This window comes from Nansenia antarctica (genome assembly GCF_963989245.1).
Source record: "Nansenia antarctica genome assembly, chromosome: 11".
Lineage (NCBI taxonomy): Eukaryota > Metazoa > Chordata > Actinopteri > Argentiniformes > Microstomatidae > Nansenia > Nansenia antarctica.
The window spans coordinates 14,537,181-14,564,563 of record NC_137681.1 but is presented as its reverse complement, the minus strand read 5'-3'; the positions used below and the strand labels follow the sequence as shown (position 1 = coordinate 14,564,563).

Genomic DNA, 27,383 nt, shown 5'->3' with positions numbered 1-27,383 from the left:
CTCACCACTTACAACGTGGCTGAAATGTCTTGAATCAATAAGTATTCAGTATGACATTCCTAAAACTAGAGCAAATCATTTGAATTGAGTCCACCTGACGTGACCTGAGTGCAAGGATAATAGCGAATGTGATTTAGGAAGTAATATATTTTGTTTTTATAAGGTCTCTGGTTTGCATAATCAATTACACACTGCGTACATGGATTAGACTGTTACGTGGAGTAGACTGTTACTACCAAGTCAGCACATTTCATTATTAACTCTCCAGTCCTGCTGGTGGCAAACATACCCATAACATGATGAAGCTACCACTATTCTTCACACGAGGGATGGGGAAACTGCATTGCATATGCTGGATTTGCACTAAACGTAATGTTTTGTAGTTAAACAAAATATTACACATTTTGTAAGTCTCCCCAAGCTTCAGGGTAGCATTCCTGAATAAAATAATTCCTAATAAAGTGTTAGGTGAGTGTACAACCATGCATAATTTATGCATACCTAGTATATTTTGACAGCAGTCTTTGCCAATTATAACAAAGCCATGTTTGCACATAAAGCAACCAATGCAAGAAGACGCAGTGTATATTAAACAATGTATTCATTAAAATATAGACAATTCACAGTAGGTACACAGTAAAAAAAAATCACGAGGAGACCATTAATAATGACCATGCTGTGAGAGAGATGCATGGTGGGAGAGGAGAAGCGATGCTCCACAGGGTTCTGTCCCATAGCTTCTCTGGAGGCCGAACACACTTCTGTAAGATGACAGCTCCTCTCCTAGATAGTGCTGAAAACTGTCCCTTTAATACTTTATTCATTGGCTCCCTGTCAGATATCCATAGCAGAACATACAAGCACAATTCTTAACAGAAACTTTCATAAGAACAATAAACAGCACAGCATTCAAATACTTTTATGGTAAATTGCTGAGATAAAACATGCAGTATTTTGGATGTGTAAATAATTGGGAAAGCTGACAGACAACCTGATATGAAAAACTCACACAATAATTTTCACAAAATACAATTTTATTATCAAAGAGACACACAGGTTTGGGAATGTTCAGTCAAACATGTATGGTCATTGTCAAAGCAAAACCAATCTTGGTCTGACAGTTTGTCGTTCTGTGTGGGACCAGAATCCAACGTGGACCCTTAAGGTCATGGACCAGAAGCCAAACAGCACACACTACTGTACCATCCTAGACAAATGTAAATACCTTAGCTGGGAAGACACCATCAAATACAAAAACATCTGTCTCATCCATAAAATTCTGCATAACAAAGCTCCTCCCCCGCTTAACTCTTTCATAAACCAGCGTGACCACAGCTTACGGCCCACCAGAAGCACCTCTCGTGGCGACCTTATAGTTCCATTCAGGAAAAGCACCTTCAGTAAGCAATCCTTCTCAGTGATAGCAATAGAAAACTGGAACTCACTACCCAACCAACTCAAAGACATACATACTTACTCCACCTTCACAACACACATGAAAGCCTGGCTGACACAGAACTATACTTGTCCTCATTAATCCCTCTCTGTGCTGCCTCCCCATAATGCCTTTTTTTTGTATGTTTTGTTTTGTTTAATGTTTAACTGTTTAACTGTTTGTAAGTGCTTAATGTTGTGTGGCTTGTAATTGTCCTGTGGCTTCTATGTGCTTGAAATGTCGCTGCCCCCATAAGTGTGTATGTGGTGTCTGTTGTAGCCCCTTCAATCACCTCAGCTTGCTTACGTGTGTTTTTTGTCAAGTGTGATGTTGGGGTACCTTGTCTCAGCCACGTGTTCTTAGAATTTTTAAATGTTTTATTTTAACTAATGACGTTACTTTTCAGGATGCCATGTTGCAACTGGCCGGGGACTTCAGCTGAAAATTAGCCGACTAGGCTAACGCTGCCTTTTTTACTATATTTTATATGGTTCATGTATTAGGATTGTCCTCGATATAATAAACTAATAAACTAAACTAAACTAAACTAAACAGGGTCTCATCTCTTCATTTCTCTTTTGTAACAAAGCACCTTTGGCATAGTGGTATATCCCTTTGCACATACAGTATTCACTTTCATAAATCTATTTCATTACGATTTTGACGTCAGGAAGGAAGGCCCTTGTGTGTCTCAGGCATCCATCGATCACATAGTTTACATTTGTAACAATCTGAGCACAGATGCCTTATTCCAAAGCAACTTACAATCAATACATTTGACTAAAGTAAGTGAATCATCCTTCTAGCAGGAAAAGTCATCTATGCTCAGGCCAGGGGCCATTGGCAGTCTTCGTGCTAGACATAGTCAGTCTGTTCTAGGGGTCAAAGGTCAGCTCCTGTCTGGCTGGGGCCAGTTCCTGGACTGGAAGTACTTCCTGAGGCCCTCCAGGTTCAGAGCGGGGAAGTAGGCACCAATGCGTTTCCTCAGCCACCATTTCCCCTCGGCTGCACTGGTACTGCCTGGCTGGCTGAACTTATACCTGTAGTGTTCTCCTCGTACCCACCTGAGCAGAGAGGGAGGAGAGAACAAGAAGAAGACGAAAAGAAGAAGAGATGGTCAGGCTACGTGACTGAGTGAGAAGAGAATACAAGCTATTTCATAGGTGAGGACATTCCACAAGAGGGCGGTAGAGAACAAGGAATGTCAGTATGGAGGGCAGTATGGAGAGGGCGCGCGCGAGCACACACACACACACACACACACACACACACACACCCCACACACACACACACCCCCCACACACACACACACACACACCACCCCCCCCCCCCCCACACACACACACACACACACACTCCAGCAATCTCCATTCCAGCTCCCCAGACAGAACGCCAAAATTAGTTGCGCCGTACACGCAGCTGTCTTCCGCGGCAACAGCTGGTAGTTTTAGAGGGAAAATTAAATGAAAGTACACATGTGCTAAACCAATGATACATGACTAGATCTACCCCCTCTTCATTTAACACACAGAACCATGTTAGGGAGAACAGCAACGGTTCTCTTCACTGACCATTGGTAAATCAAGAGTGAGTCTCAAATATCTATCAAAGTGGCATCAGCTCTCCTCTCCTCTTTCATATGTCCAATTGTTTCATGTTGGTGCAGAGAAAAGACATAAGACAGGGGAGGGGGCTACTGTAGAAGTAGTAATAATAATACAGTTTATTCGTAAAGCGTTTTTCGTAGAGCACCTCGAAGTGACTGCTCATGCTTAGAGTCAAAACAACCAGACTAGTGTAGACTACTGAGATGAAGCACCGTGTGTGTGTGTGTGTGTGTGTGTGTGTGTGTGTGCGTGTGTGTGTGTGTCAACCTGGGGTTGTCTCTGTCCTGGAATGGGTTGTGCTCCATCAGGGAGAGGACCGAGGTGTCGTTGGCCAACAGTCTTCCTGCAATTTGGATCACCCACTCATTCTGCTCATAGGTCTGGTAGCGGGAGAGACGGAGGGAGAGAGAGAGAAGGAGAGGTCAAAGTTCACTGAGAAAAAAGTTCTGTTGTGGATGTGTGTGTGGCATTATAAACCTTCCCTTCTGCCAAATGTCTGACCAGGGGTTTCAGTTCCACATTGAGTTTTGAGTTGGGATGTAAACCAACAGGGAGCCCTATACCCTGAGACGGGAACGGTAAAACAACTACACCTGAGAGAGCCCTAGAAGGTTTACGTGTGTGTGTGTGTGTGTGTGTGTGTGTGTGTGTGTGTGTGTGCGTGTGTGTGTGTGTGTGTGTGTGAATGAGAGAGCACACACACACCTGAGAGAACACTAGCAGGTTTAACAACGTGGACTGCTGGCCCTGAAACAGGAAATGACTCTCAGCTAGGATGCCTGGATCCAGAGTTGGACTAGGGTGGAGTGTTGGCTGAGGACGTGTCCATTGAGGGATGTATAGTACGCCAGAGGTGAAATGAGAAGGAGACTAGAGCCCCCTAGTGGATATTTACTGTATGTACTTCATGACCCTGTTTATCTGTGCTTGGCGTAGAAGTTGTCCCCAACAGACCTAGGATCAGTTTGGACAAAGACAAAAATAACCAATTCCCAGATTTCACATCCAACTAGCCAGAGTTAAAGGATTTCGAGTTAAAGGATTACTTAATTCAAAGTAGGTTTCTCATCAGTCCTCCATAAGTATGCTCTCAAAAATGTTCTGCATTAAAGCCTCATAGATATCCTAATGACAAACTTATATTTACTTCCTGTGATGCAAAACTCATAATCAAACCACTATTCCAGGAAGTAAAATGAAGCTCCAGTCTCTTACCTGGAAGGCAGCGAACCACATGAGCCAGTCTAGCCTATAGTGGTAGGGGGACAGGAAGCAGGGCCGTCTCTTCAAGTCCCCGGGCTTACACAGGAACTGGTACTCTTCCCACACTGCTTCCGGGTCGTTGGGGTCAATGCTCAGCGTGCCCTGGAGAATCACCTCGGTCCTCTCTTTAGTGATACTGCGGAGAGAGAGAGAGAGAGAGAGAGAGAGAGAGAGAGAGAGAGAGAAGGGAGATGGACAAGGAGAGAGGAAAAGAAGGGATAGAAAGAGAGACAGGAGTGAGGTGTACAGTATGAGACATTGATGAGGAGAGATGAGAGGAGAGAGGAGGCAGGAGGAGATGGAGAGAGGAAGAGGAGAGAGAGAGAGAGTAGGGAGGAGGAAGGGAGATGGAGAGAGGAGGGAAGAAGAGGGGAGACTTTGAGAGGAGGGGGGAAGAGGAGGGTGACGTAGGAAGCTGTACCTGCCGAAGGCCCCATAGGTGTTGACGATGCGGAGGGGGTCGAAGGAGGTGTTCATCACCTGTCTGGAGCTCAGCAGGTTCATCACTACGGGAACGCTCAGGAAACCAATCAGAACACCCAGAGCTATGTTCACCAACCACCGGATCATCATACCTATAGTACAGGAAGGACGTGGTGAAATGGGAGAACGTGGGCATGTGTGTGTGTGTGTGTGTGTGTGTGTGTGTGTGTGTGTATGTGCGTGTGTGCAAGCGTAAGCATTTGTGTGCGGTGTGTGTCTGAATCTGAATCAGAATCAAGTTTATTGTTAGATCCCATTATACTAAGTATAAGAGAGTAACATTCTTAGGCTTCGGTTCCTTGACATTGTACCAACAGGAGAAAATGGCAATAGTTATATAAAACAAAAAGTGTAAGACAAGAGACGACAGAGAAGCATAACAATAGATAATAAAGAATAGAAGTAGCATGAGTATAGCCCTGAAGTAGCAGTGGATGAAGGCATAAGATACACAGTATCTGTGGGGGTGAGATGAAGTCATACAAGGGCATTCACAGGTGGATTATGCATGTGAGAGTAGCGGGTAAATAGTCACTAGGCCTTAGTAGCCCTCAATCTTAAGTCTGGCAGGGGCGCTTAGGTGGCGTAGCGGGTTAAGCGCTGACCATGTAACCGCAGGGTCCCCGGTTCGATTCCGCCCGGGGACATATCCTGCATGTCATCCCTCCTCTCTCTCTCACCCATCCTTCCTGTCTAAATCTTCACTGTAACTGTCAATAAAAATGAAAAATATGAGTGGGACTGCCCCACTCAGAAAAAATAACAAAAATAAATAAATCTTAAGTCTGGTTGCGTGGTGGAAGTAGCTGTTTGTTAGCCTCCAGGTGTCGGCCCCGAGGCTGCGGTATTGTGTCTTGGACAGCAGCAGCTTGAACAGTCTGTGGTTGGGGTGTGCAGGGGTCTTTGATAATATAGTGGGTATTGTATCGATAATATAGTGTGTGTGCATGTGTGTATTGAAGGCACACAGGCTTCCTCTGGCAGTTCCAGAGAGGGGGAGATGTTGTCTATGAGGTCATGGAGCGTTTCACCCTGACAACCAGAGTGAGCAGACAGCTCCAAAACCCCTCCTACCTGCCTGGCAGGGGTAACCAGGCCCATGTCTGGGAAAACCATTCATCACAACCCTCCTATACCTGTTGTTTCAGTTAAACAACTGAGTTTTACAGTCTCACAAAATGACTGAACACACACACACACACACACACACACACACACACACTGCGGGTAATAGGACATTTTATACCCACTTAAGTTCCATATTACTCAACATAAAAGCCATTAGTAATTCCTGGGAGACCAATTAGAAAAGTCCACTATTTGTGCTTTAACCATATGCTCACTCAACTCTAAAAACATAAATATACACTCTCTCAACCTCTCACTTAAATCCCCCCTATGCCTAAACTACCCAGCTTTGCTCATGTACAGGACATAATCTCCAGCTGTCTCTCTTCTTTCTCCTCTCTCTCTTCTCCCTCTCACTCCTCAGCTGTCCCTGTGCTAATCCCCACTCTTCCCAAACTCCTGTTCTCTTACATACTCCATCACATCTGTCTTGATGGCCTGAACCCCAACACCCCCTGCCACCACCCACTTCTACCATCTGCCCTGCCTCGCCCTGCACCCTGCTCCATCTGCCCTGTCTCCCCCTGCACCCAGCTATAGATACCCTGCCTCCCCCTGCAGCCTGCTCCAGATACCCTGCCTCCCTCTGCAGCCTGCTCCAGATACCCTGCCTCCCTCTGCAGCCTGCTCCACATGTGCCTGCAGGTGTGACTGTTGGAGCTGGGGGGGTGGAAGGCTCCAATAAGGTAGGCGACCCTCTTACAGGCAGTAAACACACACTCAGGTGCATAGGGACACACACACACACGCACACACGGGCATGCACGCACGCACACACACACGCACACACGCACATACACACACGCACGCACGCACGCACGCACGCACGCACACACACACACACGCACACACACGCACACACACGCACACACACACACACGCACACGCACACGCACACACACACACACACACACACACACACGCACGCACGCACGCACGCACACACACGCACACAGCAACTGGTAGAGTCATCAGCCGTCCCCTGTGGAGCGGTAGCCAGGCTGAGGCAGCAGACCGGGGCTGGGTCTAATACCTCCTCTCTGCCATCATTAGGCAGAACTATAAAACATCCAGACAGGATATCAAGGCTGCTGAAACACTACCTGACCTGGCTAGCCGCTCGGTCGGCTGGCCGGTTCCTCCTCCCAAATACCCAGAATACCGGGAATACACCCATAATACATCAGGCTTGTCCCTGTTGGTTTCCTCCTCTGTAAATTGTGTCTGAGACATGGAGTGGTAAGGCGTGTGTGCGCGTGTGTGTGTGTGTGTGCGTGCGTGCGTGCGTGCGTGTGTGCGTGCGTGTGTGCGTGCGTGTGTGTGCGTGTGGAGTGTGTTCTCTAAGGCACATGGAGGTGTGTCTAAGTAGGGTACCTCTGGTGGGTTTAGGGGTCTGTCCTGCGGCGTCCTCGGCCTGGAGGTCCAGTACGGCCTGCTTGGCCCCGCGGCCCGAGGAGAACAGGAAGGCCAGAGACGCGTCGTCAAAGCAGGCCAGGCTTGGCACCATAGTCAGCCAGTTGAGGAAGCTCAGGTTCCCGCTCACTATCAACGTCACCTGAGGGTTAGGGGGAGAAGAGGGACAGAGGTCAAGGGCTTCATGATACCAAGGAGACATAAAGTAATCTCTGGGAGTTCATGTATTTATACAGCTCCTGGAGAACCCTTAAATTCATACCAGTGAAAAGAATACTTGATACTCAAGACAAGAGTGCTGCAGCAGCTCACACTACAGCCATGAGGATCACAGTGGCTCCACTAGGGAGCACTGCGACGACAAGAGTGCCACTCTGGGTAGAGGTTAATCCTTTCGGCACAGATCTAGGATCGACTCACCCTACCTAATTTTAATTAATTTAATTTTGCCATTTAGCAGACGCTTTTATCCAAAGCGACTTACAATTACGAATTACAGGGACATTCCCCCTGGAGTAACTGAGGGCTAAGTGCCTTACTCAAGGGCACACTAGTAGTGGTGTGGCTTCAGGCGGGATTTGAACTCACAACCTTCCGATCACAAGTCCAACACACTATCCACTAGACCACCACTACCCCAATTACTAAGGTAATTCTACCTCAATCCTAACCCAACCCACTATGGGGACGGATGCTAAAACTGACCTCAGACCAGTGTCTACAGCAGTGATCCTGGTGCCCGGGAGAGAGCCACAGGACTCCAGGCTTTTTGTCCTCCATCTCAGCATTTGACACACTGAATTCAGCGAATCAAGCTGATTATCGCTCAATCAGTGTGTGACACCGTAGCACTAAGATTGGGGCAAAAAACTGGACTGGACTGGGACCCGACGAGGCTTCCCAGGAACCGGGACGGAGGATCGCCGGTGTGGCGGACTCACCTGAAAGAGGATCTGCAGCGCTCCGTTCACCGTGCACATCCGGCGGCCCAGAAAGGTGAAGAGGGGCACGACGAGCTCGATGAAGTGGTTGGTCAGCGTCTCGAAGCGGTGGAACCACCACGGGGACCGGTGCATGTAGTACGACATGGGGTTAGGAACTGGCTGAGTCTGGATGGGGGGGGAGAGGGGGCATGGGGTTAGGAACTGGCTGAGTCTGGATGGGGGGGGGGGGGGGGCATGGGGTTAGGAACTGGCTGAGTCTGGATGGGGGGGGGGGGGGGGCATGGGGTTAGGAACTGGCTGAGTCTGGATGAGAAATGGGGGGGGGGGGGGGGAGAGGGGGCATGGGGTTAGGAACAGGCTGAGTCTGGATGGGGGGGGGGCGGGAGAGAGAATCAGAAAACAGGCACACACACACACACAAACACACACACACACACACACAAACACACACACAAGGAATTGGGACAATGCGGTGAACACCAGTGTTCTCCTTAGGTTTCCAGGGACAGTATGAGAGAGCGAGAGCCTGGAGTCAGTGTCTCATTGTTTTGATTGATTGATTGATTGAAAACCTTTATTGTCCCCAATGGGGAAATTTTGTTGTCAAACAGCTCAGTTAGGGCAGAAAACATTCAGTACAGAAAACAGAAAAACATTCAATAAAAAACATAAAACAGTGCAGGCTCAATAAGTAAAAAGTTCCAAAAGTTCCATCTCCAGGTCTCCCCCACCCTGCAGGGCCTGGTTGTAGAGTCGGAGTGCAGCTGGAATAAAGGACTGTCCAAATCTTTTTGTACTTTGACGGGGGAGAACAAATCTGTGGCTGAACTTGCTCCTCATCCCTGCCAGCTCGCAGTACATCGGGTGGGAGGGATTGGCCAGCATGGCCGCCAGTTTTTTCCCCATCCTCTGTTCTGCCACCACCTCTAGGCTGTCCAGCCCGGTCCCCACCACAGAGCTGGCCTTCTTCACCAGTTTGTTTAGCTTCGCAGCATCCCTGGCACAGATGTTTCCACCCCAGCAGGCCACGGCGAAGAACAGAACGCTGGCAACCACCGACTGGTAAAACATTTGCAGCAGCTTGTTGCAGACACCGAAAGACCTCAGCCTTCTCAGGAAAAACAGTCTGCTCTGCCCTTTCCTGAGAAGAGCCTCGGTGTTGTCAGTCCAGTCCAGTTTGTTATTAATTTGTACTCCCAGGTACCTGTAGGAGTCCACCCTCTCGACTTCCACCCCCTTGATGGTGATGGGGGCTGGGGTCCTTCTCTTCCTCCTAAAATCCACCACCAACTCCTTTGTTTTGCTGGTGTTAAGCAAAAGGTAGTTGGTGTCGCACCACTGCACGAAGCTCTCCACCAGGGCCCTGTACTCCTCATCCCTGTCGTCTGTGATGTAACCGACGATAGAGGAGTCATCCGAAAACTTCTGCAGGTGGCACTGGTCGGAGCTAAACTGGAAGTCGGAGGTATAGAGGGTGAAGAGAAAGGGTGACAGAACAGTTCCCTGGGGGGCACCGGTGTTGCACACCACCACCTCAGACTGACAGCCCTGCAGTCTCACATACTGACGCCTGTCTGTGAGGTAGTTGTGGATCCAAGCCGTCAGGGAGTCCTCCACACACATCACACATTGTGGGGTGGGGAGCAGAGGGGGGGGTGTCTAACCAACCACATCCTTCCTGCTTCCACCACAGAGCCAGACAATGGGACGACAGCAGCCCCAGATAGACAGGGTGAAGGGTTCACCAAACGTCATCATGAGGTCACCTCACAGCGCGACTACTTCCAGGTCAGGGAGGGAGGAGCCATTCTATGTCTACTAGTTTCTCCAAGGAACAATATTCAAATATGGATGCATGACACATGTGTAAGCTGTTGTACTGTATATATATACAGTACATACATATCAGCGGAGGCTGGTGGAGGACGAAATCGGAGGACGGGCTCATTGTCAAAGAGGGAATGGAATGAAGAACGGTATCTTTGTGGTATTTTATCCGAAGCGACTTTCAGGTACACTGAGTGCATAGAGTACCGGTACATATTCTGGTATATATGGTCCCAGTGGGAATCCAACCCTCAACCTTAGCGTTGCTACCGTCGCGTCACGCTCTTCCAACTGAGCCACGGGAGAAGCAGCTGTTGGGTGTGAGCATCACGACAGTCGGATGTGTTTGCATAAAGTGACAGATAAAGCAGAGAGAAAAGTGCATACCATCCCAGATAACACCTGATGACGTGACGTCCACGTTTGCATGGATCCAGCTCCAGCAAACTGCATTTGCATCAGGATGTCAGTGGGATCTGACCATCGCTCCCTTCACACAGTCAGCAGTGGCTACCGTACATAGAGTAGCCTGCCCCGGCGACAATGTATGCAAACACTAGGCTTCTATGACCCTAAATAGGAAACAGAAGGTGCTTCTTTCCCCCAGTTTGCTTTGGCATAAAAGCCTGTCACAAAGTGGTGTTAGTGGAGGCATGTATAAAACCCCACCTCGGGGGAACATCGGGCTATGTTAAGACAGTAGCCTTATTTAGACGACGGTAATCCCAACCAAACAATCCATCCTCAGAGAGCTCTTTCAGAGCAGGGCAGCGGGGTGGGCACGGTGGGTAGTATACTGGGCCAAGGACAGGGATGCGGAGGGGGGGGGGGGGCTATATAGAGAACTGTGGACCACCACACCCCTGGACAGCCTAGGGCACAGAGCCTACAACCTCAGATAACCAAACATGCCCCCGGCACCCTGACAGAGAAATCAACCCAACACAAACAAAACATCCCCCAGCCGAGCCTGCCCACTCAAAAAGCCTCATAGAGCGCCACTCCCAGCATGCACTGCTGCCTGCCGCCCTGCCCTGTCATGGCTAAAAGGGAGCAGTGTGGTGGAGCGGGGGTGTGAGCCGGGATGGAAGGGGGGGCAGGGGTGGGGGGGGGGGCAGTCAGGCCTCACCTGACGCCTGGGGCTTCCGGTGAGGTGGGGTTAACGTGGGAGGGGGCTGTCTGCTTTACCCCCCGAGGGTGTTGACAGTTTGAGCAGCGTGATGTTTTCACTGGGAGACGGGGCTGCATGGAGGTAGGAGTCCTCAGGCTATGGACTGCTCCCTTAATATGCTTTTCCGTTAATCCCAGTCTAAACACCCCGGAATTCCAGGTTAGACACCAAACAACTTGGAATAAACTGGAAAACGTCTCCTTTCTTTTTATATGCAAGTTTAAAAAAGAAAGTCCTAATTATACTAGGGGTTTACTCAAGCGCTCTTCATCCCAATAGCCAACTTGGCTGACCAGTAATTGCCAGAGACATATTATTCCAGACAGGTCCCCATCACCTTGGCCCAGAGGTGGGTTATACATTTGTACATGTATAGAGTTAAGTCTCACTCTGGCTGAATGGAAGCCCTGTGTGTGTCCCTCAGCAGACTCAGATATGGGGGGTTATGATGCACACAGGAGCCTTTGAGTTCCAGGGCTCGACCCTCCACAACTCACACCCAGGGACCCTTAGGAGAGAGCCGGCCAGAGGGGGGAGGAGAGGTTGGGGGTGGGGTGGGGTTGATGCAGGAATGAATAAGTGCATGTTATGCAGCATTTTGATTCAGCAATGCCCTGTGTTACAATAATAGAGTAGGGAGCCTACAGAACATAATTAACGGACACTAATTATGTACAGACAGACAGACAGACACACACACACACACACACACACACAAACACACACACACACACACACACACACACACACACACACACACACACACACACACACACACGGGAGTTCGAAAGAGTTTATCAGAAAATCTGATCTACAAATTGGAAGCCATACTACTCCAGTGTTCATACTTAACAAGACTTGTAAATATACTGTAGACTTGACCTATGAATGTACTGTATGTTCACATGCTCCTTGTATGTACAGTATGTTCAAATGTTGCCAGCAAATTATGGCACTGAACACACAGCTAACTGATATAAACTGCAGCAGTTCAGCCGGTCTGCCCTTTACATCACTGCTCTCTATATGCCTATAACTTCCCACAGCCGGCCTTTAAAACAACGGCAGGACTTTCTACAGCCGCGCTTCAACACACAGGCATAAAGACATCACAATGAGCGAGTCACGATGTTGAACGCCACACAAATAAAAAAGGTTTTCCAGTTAATGGGAAATCCACACAGCAAGCCAGACAAGTGGAAACAGAGACATGCCAGGACAGGCTCTGTGTATGTAGACCAGTCCACCACAGTCAGGTGTAGCGAAGGTGCAAGAAGCTGTATTTACTAGCCTATTAACTGTAGCTACTATTAGTTAATAGTGCAGCATTTGCTCGAATTGCTGGCGAATTAGCTAGCTCTCAATGAGGCTGGCAGGTGGTGGGACAAAACTGGACAGACGGGGCGGCTGTAGAGCAGGGGAGGCCGGTGGAGGTAGACATCGGAGGACGGGCTCGTTGTAATGCCCGGATTGGAACGACGATCCTCATCAATTAGACCATTCCCTCATTCCCATCCATGCACTACAAAGAGCCCGTCCTCCCAATGTCTACCTCTACCAGCCATCCACTGCATCCCAAAAACACAACAACGCAATTTAGGGAACGTTGTCACACGCAACGGTGCCCCCAAACCAGCCATCCCAGCCAGTCCCGAAGGACAAAGCAGTGTATTCTGGGTTGCTTTAATTAGAGAGAGAGATGCTCCGAGCGCTGTGGCCTAGGGATGACAGAGCACTGTGGGTTCCCCCTCCTATGGGGAAACACAAACATGGGGCTGGCGGGGTCTGAGAAACTGTCTGGGTTCAGACTGGATGATTTATTAGTCCTGAAGCAGCGGTTGGTTGGTCGGTCGGGTCGGTACCCATATTGTTTTGAGTGGTGAGCTTTTGGAAATGCCCTCCAAGTAAACAACAGCACTTCCTGTAGCTAAAAGCCATCTTAAAAATCTTGAAAGCCCGAAAGAGACTCCTATATACTAAGTACACCCTACATACTTGGCGCCTCCGCAGGATCGAGAATTGCCCCCCCACACATCTTCGATATACCCCTCTCCTTCCGTACCACTGAGTCATCTCCGCAAGCTCTGTTCATCGTTACCAGGTACATCGTACAGGGTCTCCCTGACACCCTGCCCGGTCCAGGGCCCTACAGTATGGTGGCCAATCCTAAATAAAGCCCCCGCCCCCGCCCCTCCTTCCAGTGAGTCAGGGGCAGAGAGGGCAGCGGTGTGGCACAGGGAGGTAAGGACAAGAAGGCACGGGAGGCCATGGTCAATAAAGTGGTTAGTTTAATCCACTTATAGACGGCAGGCAATTGATTGATAAGGATTATCTGCTTAGGATAATCAGTCGGCAGCACGACACAGTGGAGGGGGAAGTCCTAATGACAGGATGTGAATGAGCGGTGCACACACTCGACACTCTATTATATAACCATCTGTCTTTCTCTCCTGAATGCACCACACACACACACACACACACACACACACACACACACACACACACACACATACACACATACACACATACACATACACACATACACACACACACACACACACAGGTGCGCACACATACACAGGCAGGGACACTCAATGACACGTTCAACACCTAACCTTACAGTAAGTCAAATCTGATCTGGATGATACATTATTTAGCGTAAGCTTTAAACAGATAATGGGGTAATTTATAGATAGATAAAGGGGTAATTGAATCAAATCTGATTTAACTTGATATGGTCAGCTGAATCTCACACATTTTACGACCTCACAACATGTGATCAGAACCACCATGCAAGCACACACACACACACACACACACACACACACACACACACACACACACACACACACACACCTCATAGTGGTAGTCCATGCAGGTCAAGTCTCTCCAACAGCGGTCCCCTCGGATCTTGATCAAACCCTGCAGTGGAGAGAAGGAGCACCTGTCAATCATCTTAAACATACCTTTATGAATCCTCTATCGGTGGATTTCTTGGTGGGATTGTGGAGGGCAAATACTGTAAGCTTTACAGGTCATGAACTTAAATCCCATAAGAGAGCATACAGTACATCCAATCACACGCTTCAAACTATACATACTGTTCCAGTTGACCAAGAACAGTAATAATCTGTCTAATTTAATATCCACTAAATGAATTAGGCATGAAACGTCAGGCCTAATTATATTTCAATACGCTACTGCATTACCAAGCTCAATCACTTCTTTAAAAACTAAAATCGCATCTATCTTAATCGAACCCATGACAGGATGGTGTGCTATCACTAAAAATTAATTATCAATTAGAAAGACGCATGTCAGTGGGCTATATGCAGGGTTCCTACAAGTTTCAACAAGTCAAATTTAATACCTTTTTATACCTTTTTTATACCTCTTTGAATAGAATTTTAGACCTATTCGCAACACAGACCTAAGTTCTGGGCCCTGGACAGTCTGGACGGATTGTATGGCAGCTGCTGGACTGAAAAAATCAGGTGTAGTGCTGAGGCACAAACATGTACATTTCAAGCCTGCAAACTGTGACACTTTAAATAACGTGAAACAATACTATTGTGCAATATGACAACCCTAGTCGTCTATCTGTACAGTATAGTACAGTGGATAGTGTACATAGCCTTTATTTATGTAAACCAGCTCCTTCCCTTCTTGTGATTTTTTTTTTTAAGTGTTTTTTTTCCCCTTTCCTAACACCAGGGGAGCCACCCCTCCTAAATTTCGTTGTTTGGTACCTGTACTGTAGCAATGACAATAAAGTCCATTCATTCATTCATTCATCCATTCATTCATTCATATGATAGCTTTTTGTCATCCTTGAGGTGACGAAATTAGGGATTTCACTGCCATACAGACAAAAAAGGAAGCGAATTGGCATTTTGGGGGTTCCAGCTTGATTAATTTCCGTGTAAATAGATGTGGTCGGACTGATTTCCTTGCAGGATCTTATTTTTAAGACCTAGCACCTCATTTTTACACCAATAACTGAAATTTGAGACCTTTTTAGGTAAATTGGATTGCTGGATTTTAGACTTTAAGGCTTTTTAAGACCAGCGCGGGAACCCTGTATATGATAGTGTTTTCCTGTGTCAAAATGTGTCATTTGTCTCTGAGAGGATCTCCCTCCTGATGGCCAGGGACGCTGGTCTGAGGATAGCTGTTCATACTCCACTGCTCAAAGACGCTTTCTCCAAAGGGAAGTTGGAAAGGACCTGCTTCATAAAGTGTCTTTATCTTGGTCATTTCTGGGATAATCAACAGCTGATTCAAAAAATCTATTTGTTGTGTTTGAATAAACTGTCTCTATTCAAGGCCTCATAAATGTGGTATTGTCCAGACAGATGAAGAGAAGGCTTGTTGTAGTCACAAGTGGAGAGAAAGGGACGGTTCTACTGGACTAATGTGATTTCCACCTCCTCTCTTTCATCCATCTCTTGATGTACAATGGAACTTTACATCATGCCGACGGTCATAGTGTGTGTGTGTGTGTGTGTGTGTGTGTGTGTGTGTGTGTGTGTGTGTGTGTGTGTGTGTGTGTGTGTGTCAGTTACAACACCTTACTGCGAATGAAATGCTTTACCACTGTTCCCACCTTATTTGAAATTCAATGCATTTGTCAATCTGTGGTTCTCAAAACTAATACTACAGGTATTCAATCTTTATGGGGCTACCCCTTAGCCCTAATTTCCAACCAAAGGGGATATCAGTCAAATATGTGTCACATTATTTGAGACAGAAATACCGTACATACTCTTTGGGGCCATTTCCCAGACACAGATTAAGGATAGTCCTGGACTAAATCACACTTTCAGGTCTTATTTCCCAGCCACAGATCAAGATTAGTTTTAGACTAAAATGCATCATCAATGGAGATGTACCGGTACTCTTGCAAATGTTACTTAGTCCAGGACTAATCTGTAATCTGTGCTTAATCTGTGTCGGGGTAAACCGGCCCTCAATGTAAAATCTCCATTGAAGACGTTTTTAAATCTAGGATTAGCCTTGATCTGTGTCCGGGAAACTATTATAAATCCATGATAGTCTAGCCAGCGTGTGCAGCTGGTTCTGTATGGAGTGCTCAAGTCACCTTATCACTGATTGAATTACCCGGTTCCAGCGAAGAGCCAAGAGAGGAGAAGAAAAGGCCATTTTCTGCCTGTGCATTGACAGACATTAATCTGACTTTAATGTGTGTAATCACATTAAAGATTAACAGATGAGCAAAATTAAGAGGAGAAAAATGAGGACAAGTGAGGAGAAAGAGCTGGATTGTGCCGTGATTAATCTATTTGGCCCTGATTTAATCTTCAATTCTAGGAAATAAAAAAGCCCCTTTGAAAAAGAGAACAGAGCAAAAAGGCAAGTAGGACCGACAGAGAGAGAGAGAGAGAGAGAGAGAGAGAGAGAGAGAGAGAGAGAGAGAGAAAGAGAGAGAGAGAGAGAGAAAGAGAGAGAGTGAGAGAAAGAGAGAGACAGAGAGAGACAGAGAGAGAGAAAGAGAGAGAAAGAAAGAAAGAGAGAGGGGCAAGGAGACATAAAGTTAGAGCCCTCTTCAGTAATCCATCTCTTTCCAAAGCAGATGTTACAGTCAATCCTGTTCTTCCTGTATTGAAGCTTTCTGAGCCCATTAGGACTGATACCAGCACTCTGCTTCCCCTACCATAACTTGTCTCCCCCTTGTGTTTGACCCTTTGGATGTCTATAGAGATCATAAATAGCCCCTCATCTCCTTGCACAAACATTGGAACCATACAGTGAACACTGCTGAGAGCCAAGGAGCTCAGAGCTGTAAATTAGCTCCCCTCAGCATTCTCTTCTGCATTATCATTCTCTTCTGCATATCATGATCCATATTGCAGGCTGATACACCCCCAGGGAGCATGGTTGGACCCCGGGTGGTGTGTGGGGTGGAGGAATGGAAGGTGGAAGGTGAGGGGTGGGGGGGGGGGGTACGCTTACGCTAGCAGCTAATTCATGGGTTACCTTTGCCATTTATCAGATAGCATTCTTGCATCTATGACATTACACAATAATCTAATTAGGGGTCCGGGAATGTATTTTCCCCTCGGAAAAATGTGATCCACTAATGTGAAAATGACCACCCCCCCCCCCCCCCTCCATCTCAGCTGGGCAATAAAACTGAAGCTGGGTAATTGAGTTGTCTGCTTGTGCCACTGGGCAGCAGGCCTGGTGTCCTCAAGCCATTCTCAGGCCATTGTTAGTACCTACAGCAGCAGCCATCACATCGTCCTATTTAAACACTAGCAGATGGGTTCGTGTCAGTGACCCATTCTAACAACGTGCAACGGCAAACTTCAACGATAGCTCGTTTTGTTTCACAGAGACAGAACAGAGAAGACAAATGAGGGACTTGAAAGACTAAGACAGATTGAAACAATAGTTCTTTGGGAGTAATAACTCACTCTTACACAATAGGAGAACTGCAATTTGAGCAGCAGAAAAAAAGCAGAGAGAGAGAGAGAGAGAGACAGAGAGAGAGAGAGAGAGAGAGAGAGAGAGAGAGAGAGAGAGAGAGAGAGAGAGAGAGAGAGAGAGAGAGAAAGCATCCCTGGTCAAAGTTAGGGGTTGAATGACACTGACTGAAGGATGGACTTGGAATGGTGAACCACAACAGTTCTTCTGAAACATTATGGTTAAGGAAATAAAATGTCATGCGTCTAAATGACAGAGTATGGACACTAACTCCTCATTGGAGACTGCAGAAGGCAAACCTGGAACACAATCATGGATGCTGATGCTTAAAGTGCTAGTCTGTCTTACCGATGTGTAATCAAAATGTCCTCACATCTACACTGAGGGCTGGCAACATAACTAGAGAGAGCCGTTTGGGGTCACTGGCTCCGATCCTAATTTCTGTTGAGAGGGACGATTTATAAGCAAATAAAATAAGCACTTATGCGCTTCGCTGGACATGAGACTGTCAATATTGACACATCTGCTTGTCATGGGGCATGGAATGTGCAATAATGTTGTTAAACTTCGTTAGCCAAATTGCTGTTATCAGGACATTGGATTCTGGTTATAACTTGTTGAGTGTTTACATGTCCAAAATGGCCATAATCAAATCCAGTCATGAGGTCCTGAGTATCATCAATTCAATTCCTATCACATATTTGGACCATAGAAATTACCAGAATTCCCCCTAGAGACTGGATGATGCTAATGCAATGTTAATGGGGAGGTTATTTCAACAGCCCTTTTTAGTGGAAGGGTACTACATCTGTTGAAATTCAGAACTGCTTTCAAATGTTTACTGTTACAACATATTGGGCCGGTTTCACAGACAAGGCTTAAGCCTAGTCCTGGACTAAATCACACTTTCAATGTAAAATCTCCATTGAAGATGCTTTTTAGTCCAGGATTAGGCTTAAGCCTTGTCTGTGAAACCGGCCCATTGAGTGTTACAAAACCATATCTGGGTCCGATTCGTTTTGTTGATCCAATGGTACCTTGTGATAATGTAGCAATATTTCTATTATCATAACAAACAGAGACTTTTATTCTACATCTTTTTGAACGGGCATACAGACTCACTCCCATGAAATTTGTTACCATAAAAAAAAAGTCCTTTCCATGACAAATTGAATTGGTGCATGTGATTTCAATAAAACACTAGTGTGTTAGTGTTTTGTTCCACCTGGACTTGATCCACACATCTGAAACGGAACCACAACTCCTGCCCTCCAGGTACAGGCTTGAGCTGCTGCAAATGTGCCAACGACATCCAGCAAGTCCCCCCGTTTCCTGTCTGAGACGTGCGCTGAGATTTACGCTGGCTCCCGACAATAAAAGAAAGGATGATGGTGGAAAAGAGAGTGGTGGATGTGTCAAAGCTGGTTTGGAGCTCTGTAAGTCAGGCTCTGAGAGGGAGAGGGAGAGAGAGAGAGAGCTGGGTAGGGGAAGGCCCTGAGGATGTCATTAGCAATACCTAGACCAAGACAGACCTGAGACACTCAGAAGACTGGCCTTTACAGACCTAACACACCCTGGCCTGGCCTTCTCTCTCTCTCTCATATCATGGAAAGGTAGACTGTTTCAGGACTTCCTCAGTGAATGTTGATCTCTCTTTCACACTCTCTCTCACTCTACCTGGCCTACAGTACATTCACACCATCACCAGCAACCAATGCTGCCACATTATTCAATACGGTACCGGTTTCAACCGAGATCAGGCCAGCAACAAAGGAAAAAAGAAAACCCTCTAATTATATATTTAGGATATTCTTCTCTCCAAAACAGGAAATTCGTTCAGCAATCATTAGTTTGGCAATCATTCATTTGGCGTCATGGTTTGTTCTGACATGCTACGGTAAATAAGAGTGACAGGGCTTTCTGCTTGCTCCTGCCAAGACCCTAAAGGTACGCCCCAACGCACGAGCCAACAGCCAAAAAGGTACAGCCTGATGGGCCTCGCCAAGAGCCTAAATAAGAAGACTGTAAACACTTCCAGAGACTCCGAAACATGAACAATATGTTTCTCCATAAGCGAATCAACTACATTACCGATACAACAGTGAGTCTTTTATTCTGTGTCAAATCTTTACGGTACATTGACCTCTCATTATTGGTAATTCTCAATACTGGGGAAACAATGAGCGTTTCATACATAACTCCCCCAACCACCGTCCCAAGTCCCCGTCGACAGGGCTCAGACAAAGGAGAAGACAGGCCGGTTTGGACCGAGGCCAACCTCAAAACCCATCAACAACCAATAGACAAGGACAGATGGAAAGGGACCAGACCAACGGCCTGCAAGAGACACTTCCTCAAAAAGAGGTCGACCAGAACTGTAACATGGTTCCATTGGACAGCTTTGAATATCCCATCAACAAGCGCTTGGGGGGGGGGGGGGGGGGGGGGGGGGTCGAAAACAATGACTAGGCTAATTGCTAAGAAGAAGAAGAACAACAAAATGAAATCTTTAGACCAACAAACAGGATGACACCCTTCAGTCCAAATCCTCTCCAAAAACCAATTAAAGCTAAAAGAATAAGCCTTTGGATTCACAACATTTCCTCAGATGCCTTGCCTTGCACGGTGCAGGACGGTTTAGTGCCCGAGTCTAAACTCTATCACACCCAGTCATGGGGTGCTGGCCCACTGGAGCCCTGATTATACTTCACAGTTTAAACACAGACACTGTCCTTTGGATCAACTCTCATTAGCTACACTTAAGGGCTCTGCACACAGCGTGCGATTTCTGTTGCGCGTCAACGTTCCATAATTTCCATTGTTGTTATGAATGGAATCGAATTTTCGAATTGCGATGCGATGTTCTCATAGACTTCCATTCAAACTTCAAAATGGAACGTTGACGCGCAACAGAAATCGCACGCTGTGTGCAGAGCCCTTTAGCCTTCCGAGCTTACCCTCTTGCTTACACAATATGCACAAGCGCACACACGTGCACACACACACTCTCTCTCTCACACACACACACACACTCTCTCTCTCTCTCTCTCTCTCTCACACACACACACACACACACACACACACACACACCTCCCTTACAACGTGAACAGGGGGAGAGAGAAATATCTTCAGGGATGTTTTCAACATCGTGAGGAAGGGTCTGACTTCTAAAAGAATATAAAACACCGATATGGAGAGAAGATGATCTGTTCAGATGACTTCAGAAGAAATTAACTACAAGAGAATACTGACATCGTCAATAGCACCATTCAAAATCATTCACACACACTGTGTCTGCACTTAACGTTCATTTATTAAATCTAAATCAATAAATACAAAGGAAGAAGAGAGTTTTAATACATTCTGTGACGGCAAGCACCTGGAATGAATGTCATTCTCCTTATAATGAGGTTTACATCCTTTATAATGAGGTTTACAAGTCATATAAAACTTCTTATAACTTTCCTAAACCGGTGGTCACGTTTATTTCAACGACCTTATTTCAGCCAAACACTTATCAGCTACAGTAACACATGGACAGAGATTCAATAATATACTGTAATCTTCATTTTAAAATCAATTTTCTGAACAATACATTAATTTGACTATCCAAAAACAACTTGCAGTCAAAATCCCAACTCCCCTGCTATTAAAGCTGGTAATTGGTTAGGCCTCAGCCATATCTGGTGGGAGGCTTTGTTCTGGTCTCAACAAACATGCTGTAATGACTTTGTGCCTTGGGGAAACAGCTTGGGATTTTTACAGTTGTAAGCACTTAAGCCAATCATATTGTTGGCAGATTTGACTAGTGAGCAAGCAGCCCCATCGTTGCTCCTCTTTATGGTTTTAATTTTAAAAAATACTTTTGAAATCGTGGCAACCCTGCCCCATAACACTAACCGCCCCCCCCTCCCCCGCCATATTTTGGCATGTTACAGTTCTAGCTCAGTGTTCAGGACTGTATCCGCTATGGAACCCATAAAACTGCCAGACAAATTGGCTAACTGACTGGTTTCATATTTGCATTTACAATGCTTGTCAGAGTTGCTCCAGGTGGTGGTTTTTCCAAAGGGAAGTGTCTAAGGTAGACACTTGTCAAACATGGCACATTCCACCCGTGTTTTTCCACATACTAACATATGAAAGGTGAAACCAGGTGAGTGTCAGATTGCCCCTGCGATGTTGTTGTTGTGTCTGAGTCTCTGTTTGTGTGTGTGTGTGTGTGTGTGTGTGTGTATGTGTGACTCACAGCCCCCAGCATGATGCGGACGATGAGCCAGCGGAAGGTCCATATGGAGATGATGGAGGGGGGGGTGCGGGGGGGCACCTGGGCCAGGCTCCACAGTGGGCACAGGAAAATCCCCAGGAAACCTGTCTCCAACAGCTGACTCTCCCAACCTGGAGAGGAGGGGGAGAGAGAGAGGGTAGGGAAAATTCAGACTGAGGGAAAATCAGACACACTGTGTGTGTGTGTGTGTGTGTGTGTGTGTGTGTGTGTGTGTGTGTGTGTGTGTGTGTGTGTGTGTGTGTGTGTGGCGCGCGCGCGCATGAGTGCGAGAGAGAGAGAGGGAGAGAGAGATCAAGAGACAGAGACAACAGGGAAGGAAAAAGAGAGCTGGGCAGAAAAGTGTTAGAGAGAGAGAGAGAGGAGGGCAGATGTCACATCAAAGCAGATGTGGGATAAAGATAGACAAGGAAAGGGAATCCATGTTAGGAGGAGTAAGTAAAATAAATGAACAACACAGTTTGACGCAGTCAAATGAGACACGAGTGACCACCTTTCATCATATCTTGACCTAAATACTGCATGGAAAACAGGACATTTTATATCCACAATATCTAACATATCATCAACCAAGTTAGGAGGCTGAGGATGAACTAAAAGTGGATAACAAAAATGCAAATACTCCCTTTTTGCATTCCACTTTGCATTAAAAAACCCTGACCTGTCCTCTCTGCTCTAAAGACCTACTGACAGCAAGGACGCAAGGGACGCTTTGAATAACCAAATATGTCCGACTCTGATCTGACTCTCTCTGTAACGACACATGTGTGGTAGTTGCCTGAACATGCAAAGAGCTGTTCTCTTCACAGACCAGCCTGGTGTAAAGTCAACCATGGGCTCTGAGACATCTACATCCCCTCTACCCCCCTGTATAGTTTCTCTACTGTTAATATAAACATTCTCTAAAAAGCATTACGACTGCCAATGGCCCCTGGCCGGAGCATAATTCCTTTTTCCCGCTATGACTGCTGGATAGATGATTCACTTACTTAGTCAAATGTATGTGAATGTGAATGTGTTACAAGTCGCTTTGGATAAAGGCGACTGCTAAATGGCAAAAAAGTGAATGTAAATGCTCTATCCACAGGCCCACCTGCTGCCTTCTCTCTTCAGCCAGACCCCATTGGTCCCCCCCATAGCAGCTGCCGGCAGCCCCTCTAGACAAAGACTTGCTTTGTCGTTCTCCTCCTCACCCCAGTGGACATGCTTGCAACGACAGCATGGTGAGCAGGCGAGAGATGGACAGAATACAGGACAGAAGGACAGACAGAGAGAGATGGAGATATGAGAGACAGAGATAAGGAAGGGGGATATGTAGCTGAATAGTGAGAGGTGGACCAACGAACATGACAGCGGGCTTCAGACTTGACGTCTCTCACTCAAGAGGTGTCCTTAACCAATCAGAGACAAATTGATCTGGCTGCTTATCTGAACTGGAGACCTACATCAAGCCTTCTATTTATACCCTCTCCTGCAGTGATTAGATTCAACACAATTTGGAACGTTAACGGCACCAGGCGTTAATAAACGTCAGAGTCTGTGATCAAATCAGAGTTTTTGGGTCGACAACTGAGAAATCCTGGGTGGTTAGCATTTAGCCATCACTAAATCAGACACATCTGCTAACCTTGTTTGGCCCGGGTTCTGGGCCAGATGTTCACGGGATTTGGTTGGCAGGCCCACACACACACACACACACACACACACACACACACACAGAGAGACGCACACACGCTCTGATGTCCTGGCCAACACATCAATATAGACCCTGACGAGACGCATTAAAACGGATCAGCTGAGAAACCTGACTGGTTTGAGGGGGTTTGACCACTGCCACTATCATGATGAGATTACATATTGAAATGTTATCACCCCCAAAAACCTCTATGGGGTAGATCATATTAAGACATCAGAGCAAATTCAATAGCGTCAACCAAGGAATGGGTACAACAAGACATCTGTTGTGGTTGCATAAAGGTTGGAGAAGGCCTGAGGTGTGATAAAGGAAAGGTTGTTCGGTCCAGGTGCAGATAAATATTGCAATTCATTTGAAGCACTCAAACTTGATAGAGATAAGAGATTAACTTACCAAACGAGTACCTGCAGGAGGAGAAAAAGGGTAAGAATTAGTTTTTAGGAGAAAACAAAATGTATTTTCATTGTCTTGGTCGATACGTTTAACAATTTGTTCTTAACTGACCCTCCTGGATAAATAAAGGTTAAATAATTATTTGTTTTAATGTGTTTAAATTAACACCATTAATTTGCATATAAGCTCGAGCATTTAAACTATACTGCACCAGCCACATATAACCAGTACAACCAACGTACACACTGGTCTGAAAATCCCATTTCTACCCCTCGGCTTGTCCATTGGAACAGAGTTGCTCGCGATTCGTTCACAACTTATGTTTCACGCTATCAATCGATCAAACAAGTCATCAAATGAAAAAGAACAATGCTTCATTATCAGGCCAGTTCCTACAAAAAAGCGGTGCTCGATCGCCTCCAGCAGGAGGTTGGCATCACCGACACCGCTTTGTCGTGGTTCAAGTCCTACCTCAGCAATAGAACCCACGCCGTCCACATAGCAGACAGCTCCTCCAGACAAGCCAACCTCACCTGTGGGGTCCCTCAGGGCTCCATCCTCGGTCCCATCCTGTTCTCCCTCTACATGCTCCCCCTATGTCTAATCCCTCAACGCTACAAGATCTCATTCCACTGCTATGCGGACGACACCCAGCTGTACCTGTCAATCAACACTGACGACCCCGCCGATCTGAAGCGCCTGATGGACTGCCTCCGCGATGTGAAGGAGTGGATGGCCCAGAGCTTCCTACAGCTGAATGAGAGCAAGGGGGAAATCCTCCTCATCGGCAACACCACCGCCATCACTCAGCTCAGCACCAACATGGGAAGCCTGTCCACCCTTGTCAGACCACATGTCAAGAACCTCGGTGTCATCTTTGACTCCGAGCTTAACCTTGACCGACAAGTGAACTCCGTCGTGAAGGCATGTTTCTACCAACTACGCATCATAGCCAAGATCAAGTCCTTCCTCACCCCCAGCGACCTGAGGAGGGTCGTCTTCATGCTAATCTCATCTAGGCTCGACTACTGCAACTCACTCTATGCTGGACTTCCTGATAAGACCATCTACCGCCTGCAGCTAGTCCAAAATGCCGCTGCCAAGCTGGTGTCAGGCACCAAAATGAGGGACCACATCTCCCCTGTCCTCATCTCCCTTCACTGGCTCCCAGTGAAGAAGAGAGTGAAGTACAAAATCTGCACCTTTGTTTTTAAAGCTCTCAACAGTCTCGCCCCACCCTACATCAAGGACCTCCTGGACCAGTCTACCTCCTCAAGGCCTAGACCCAGGCTCAGGTCCGACGCCCAACTCAGCCTGAGGGTCCCACGTACCAACCTCAAGAGGAAGGGTGACCGTGCCTTTGCGGTGATAGCACCGACCCTGTGGAACGCGCTCCCTTCTGCCATCAAGTTTGCCCCCACTCTGGACTCCTTTAGAGCCAAGTTAAAAACCCACCTCTTCCTAAATGATATTCCCTAAGTCTACTCCCTATTTGTTGTGAATTGTATGCCTGAGATTTACGTTTAAGTCGTCTGTGTCTGATTGCTTTCTGTGTTCCTTGTCTTTGTCTTTATCTGTTCCTTTACCCGGGCTGCGCCCCGGGCCGATGTAAAAGTTGGATGGGGGGCGCATTATAAATAAAATTAACAATGAACAATTAACAATTGTAAGATAGAAACCCATGCTCCTACCCTGCCAGTCTGCACTGACATTAGAGGAGCGATATGTGCAACAACTTTGCGGCTGAATGTAAAATTTCGAGCGTCATTATGCCATCAAAGGCGGGAAATGCGACATGGAAATAATATTTGACATATTATGTCAAAATGCAGGACTGTCATGCACAAATCAGCCTTAAAACATGTAACGTTATATAGGTCATTTTAGACACACAGCTAGACACAGCGGCATAATAGTGTTTTTTGTTGTTATGCTTGTTATAAAGAAAAGGTCTATAACACATTGAAATGACATTAACCTAAGAGAATATGATGGTTATCAAAATGTTTGAAAAACAGTATCCTGCCGATGATTCACAAGGCACTCTGGGATTTTACATAACACTCCGTTTGTAACTCCGTTTGGAATGTGCATATGAAAAAACTCTGTTTGGAGGGCTATGTAGCCCTCCCACTTGGCCCTACCTCTACACAATAGGGGAATTGGGACACACCTGCCCCTACACATGAACACGCAAAACGGAGGGGTCGGGCTAAAATGTAGGGCCAAGGAGTGAAATGGGATAGGGCCTAATTAGCGAACTACAGTACATCAGTGTTGGGTTGGTTATAATGTTCCCTGACAACGCCTCTCCAACATGATGCCTTCCTCCTATGCCTGACAAATATACATTGCTAGCCTGATGTGTTTCTTACTTGTACTGGAGGTATGTTACATACACCGCTGTGTGTGTGTGTGTGTGTGTGTGTGTGTGTGTGTGTGTGTGTGTGTGTGTGTGTGTGTGTGTGTGTGTGTGTGTGACGTGTGTGTGTGTGTGTGTGTGTGTGTGTGTCGGTGTGGGTGTGTGTGTGTGTGTGTGTGTGTGTGTGTGTGTGTGTGTGTGTGTGTGTGTGTGTGTGTGTGTGTGTGCGTGTGCGTGTGCCTGTGTCTGTGTCTGTGTGTGTCTTACTCACCAGAGCTGACCTACACTGACCAGAGAATGGTAGAGCAGCCACAGCGATGCCATGATCACCATGTTGGCAGTGCCAGTCACCAGCACGAATCCTGACAGCGCCAGGCCTACCATGGCGATGCCATCCAGGTTGGCATCCATATCTCCCCACTCCAGGAACCACAGGATGGAGGGTGTGTAAGCCAGGGCAGCTGAGCCAATCTTACCCCCCACATAGCGCTTCACACTGGTCAGGTAGTCTTTACTGGGCATCAGCCCTTTCTCTCCTATCAGCTGCTTGTTCTGGTTGTAGGCAACACTGAACGCAACCACTAAAGAGAGAGAGAGAGGGGTGTTACTGGGATGTGTGTTGTTATGAACAAACTTATTTGAGCACAGCTTCGGTATCAATTCCAGAATATGATCATGAAAATTCATGCAAGTTTATTGAATTGATGAGAGTAACAAAGACACGTTTCTTATTTAACCACATGAAGGCAATCAGACAGTAAGTCAGTGAGTGAGTTAGAACTTGCTGCAACACTTACAGTAAATGAAAGCGATGGAACGTAGTAACACAATTCGAGTGAGCCAGTAGGTCCCGGTTTGCAATGAAACCCTTTTCTTCTTCTTCCCTTCATATTTGAAAGTGTCCTCTCCATCATCTGGGTCGTTGTCAC

At 46.7% G+C, this 27,383-nt stretch overlaps 1 protein-coding gene across 1 annotated transcript; it reads right to left on the bottom strand.

Moving 5' to 3' along the window:
- Nucleotides 1-1,067: 1,067 nt before the first annotated feature.
- On the bottom strand, nt 1,068-27,383 carry lmf1 (lipase maturation factor 1). Its single transcript, XM_080542038.1, has 11 exons — nt 27,252-27,383; nt 26,726-27,035; nt 24,093-24,103; nt 21,968-22,116; nt 14,128-14,193; nt 8,271-8,438; nt 7,291-7,471; nt 4,727-4,880; nt 4,258-4,441; nt 3,310-3,422; nt 1,068-2,499 (listed from the first exon to the last, which is right to left on the bottom strand). The coding sequence occupies exons 2-11, from the start codon at nt 26,974-26,976 to the stop codon at nt 2,325-2,327; spliced, it is 1,452 nt and encodes a 483-aa protein (XP_080398164.1). The 5' UTR covers nt 26,977-27,035; nt 27,252-27,383; the 3' UTR covers nt 1,068-2,324.

Excerpts from the sequence above, each read along its gene's own strand:
- lmf1 (XM_080542038.1), bottom strand. The coding sequence starts at position 26,976 with ATGCCCAGTAAAGACTACCTGACCAGTGTGAAGCGCTATGTGGGGGGT. Across the intron at positions 14,194-21,967 it reads TCCGCATCATGCTGGGGGCT|GGTTTGATCAAGATCCGAGG; the intron begins GTGAGTCACACA and ends TCTCCACTGCAG. Across the intron at positions 7,472-8,270 it reads CGCTGCAGATCCTCTTTCAG|GTGACGTTGATAGTGAGCGG; the intron begins GTGAGTCCGCCA and ends CCTAACCCTCAG.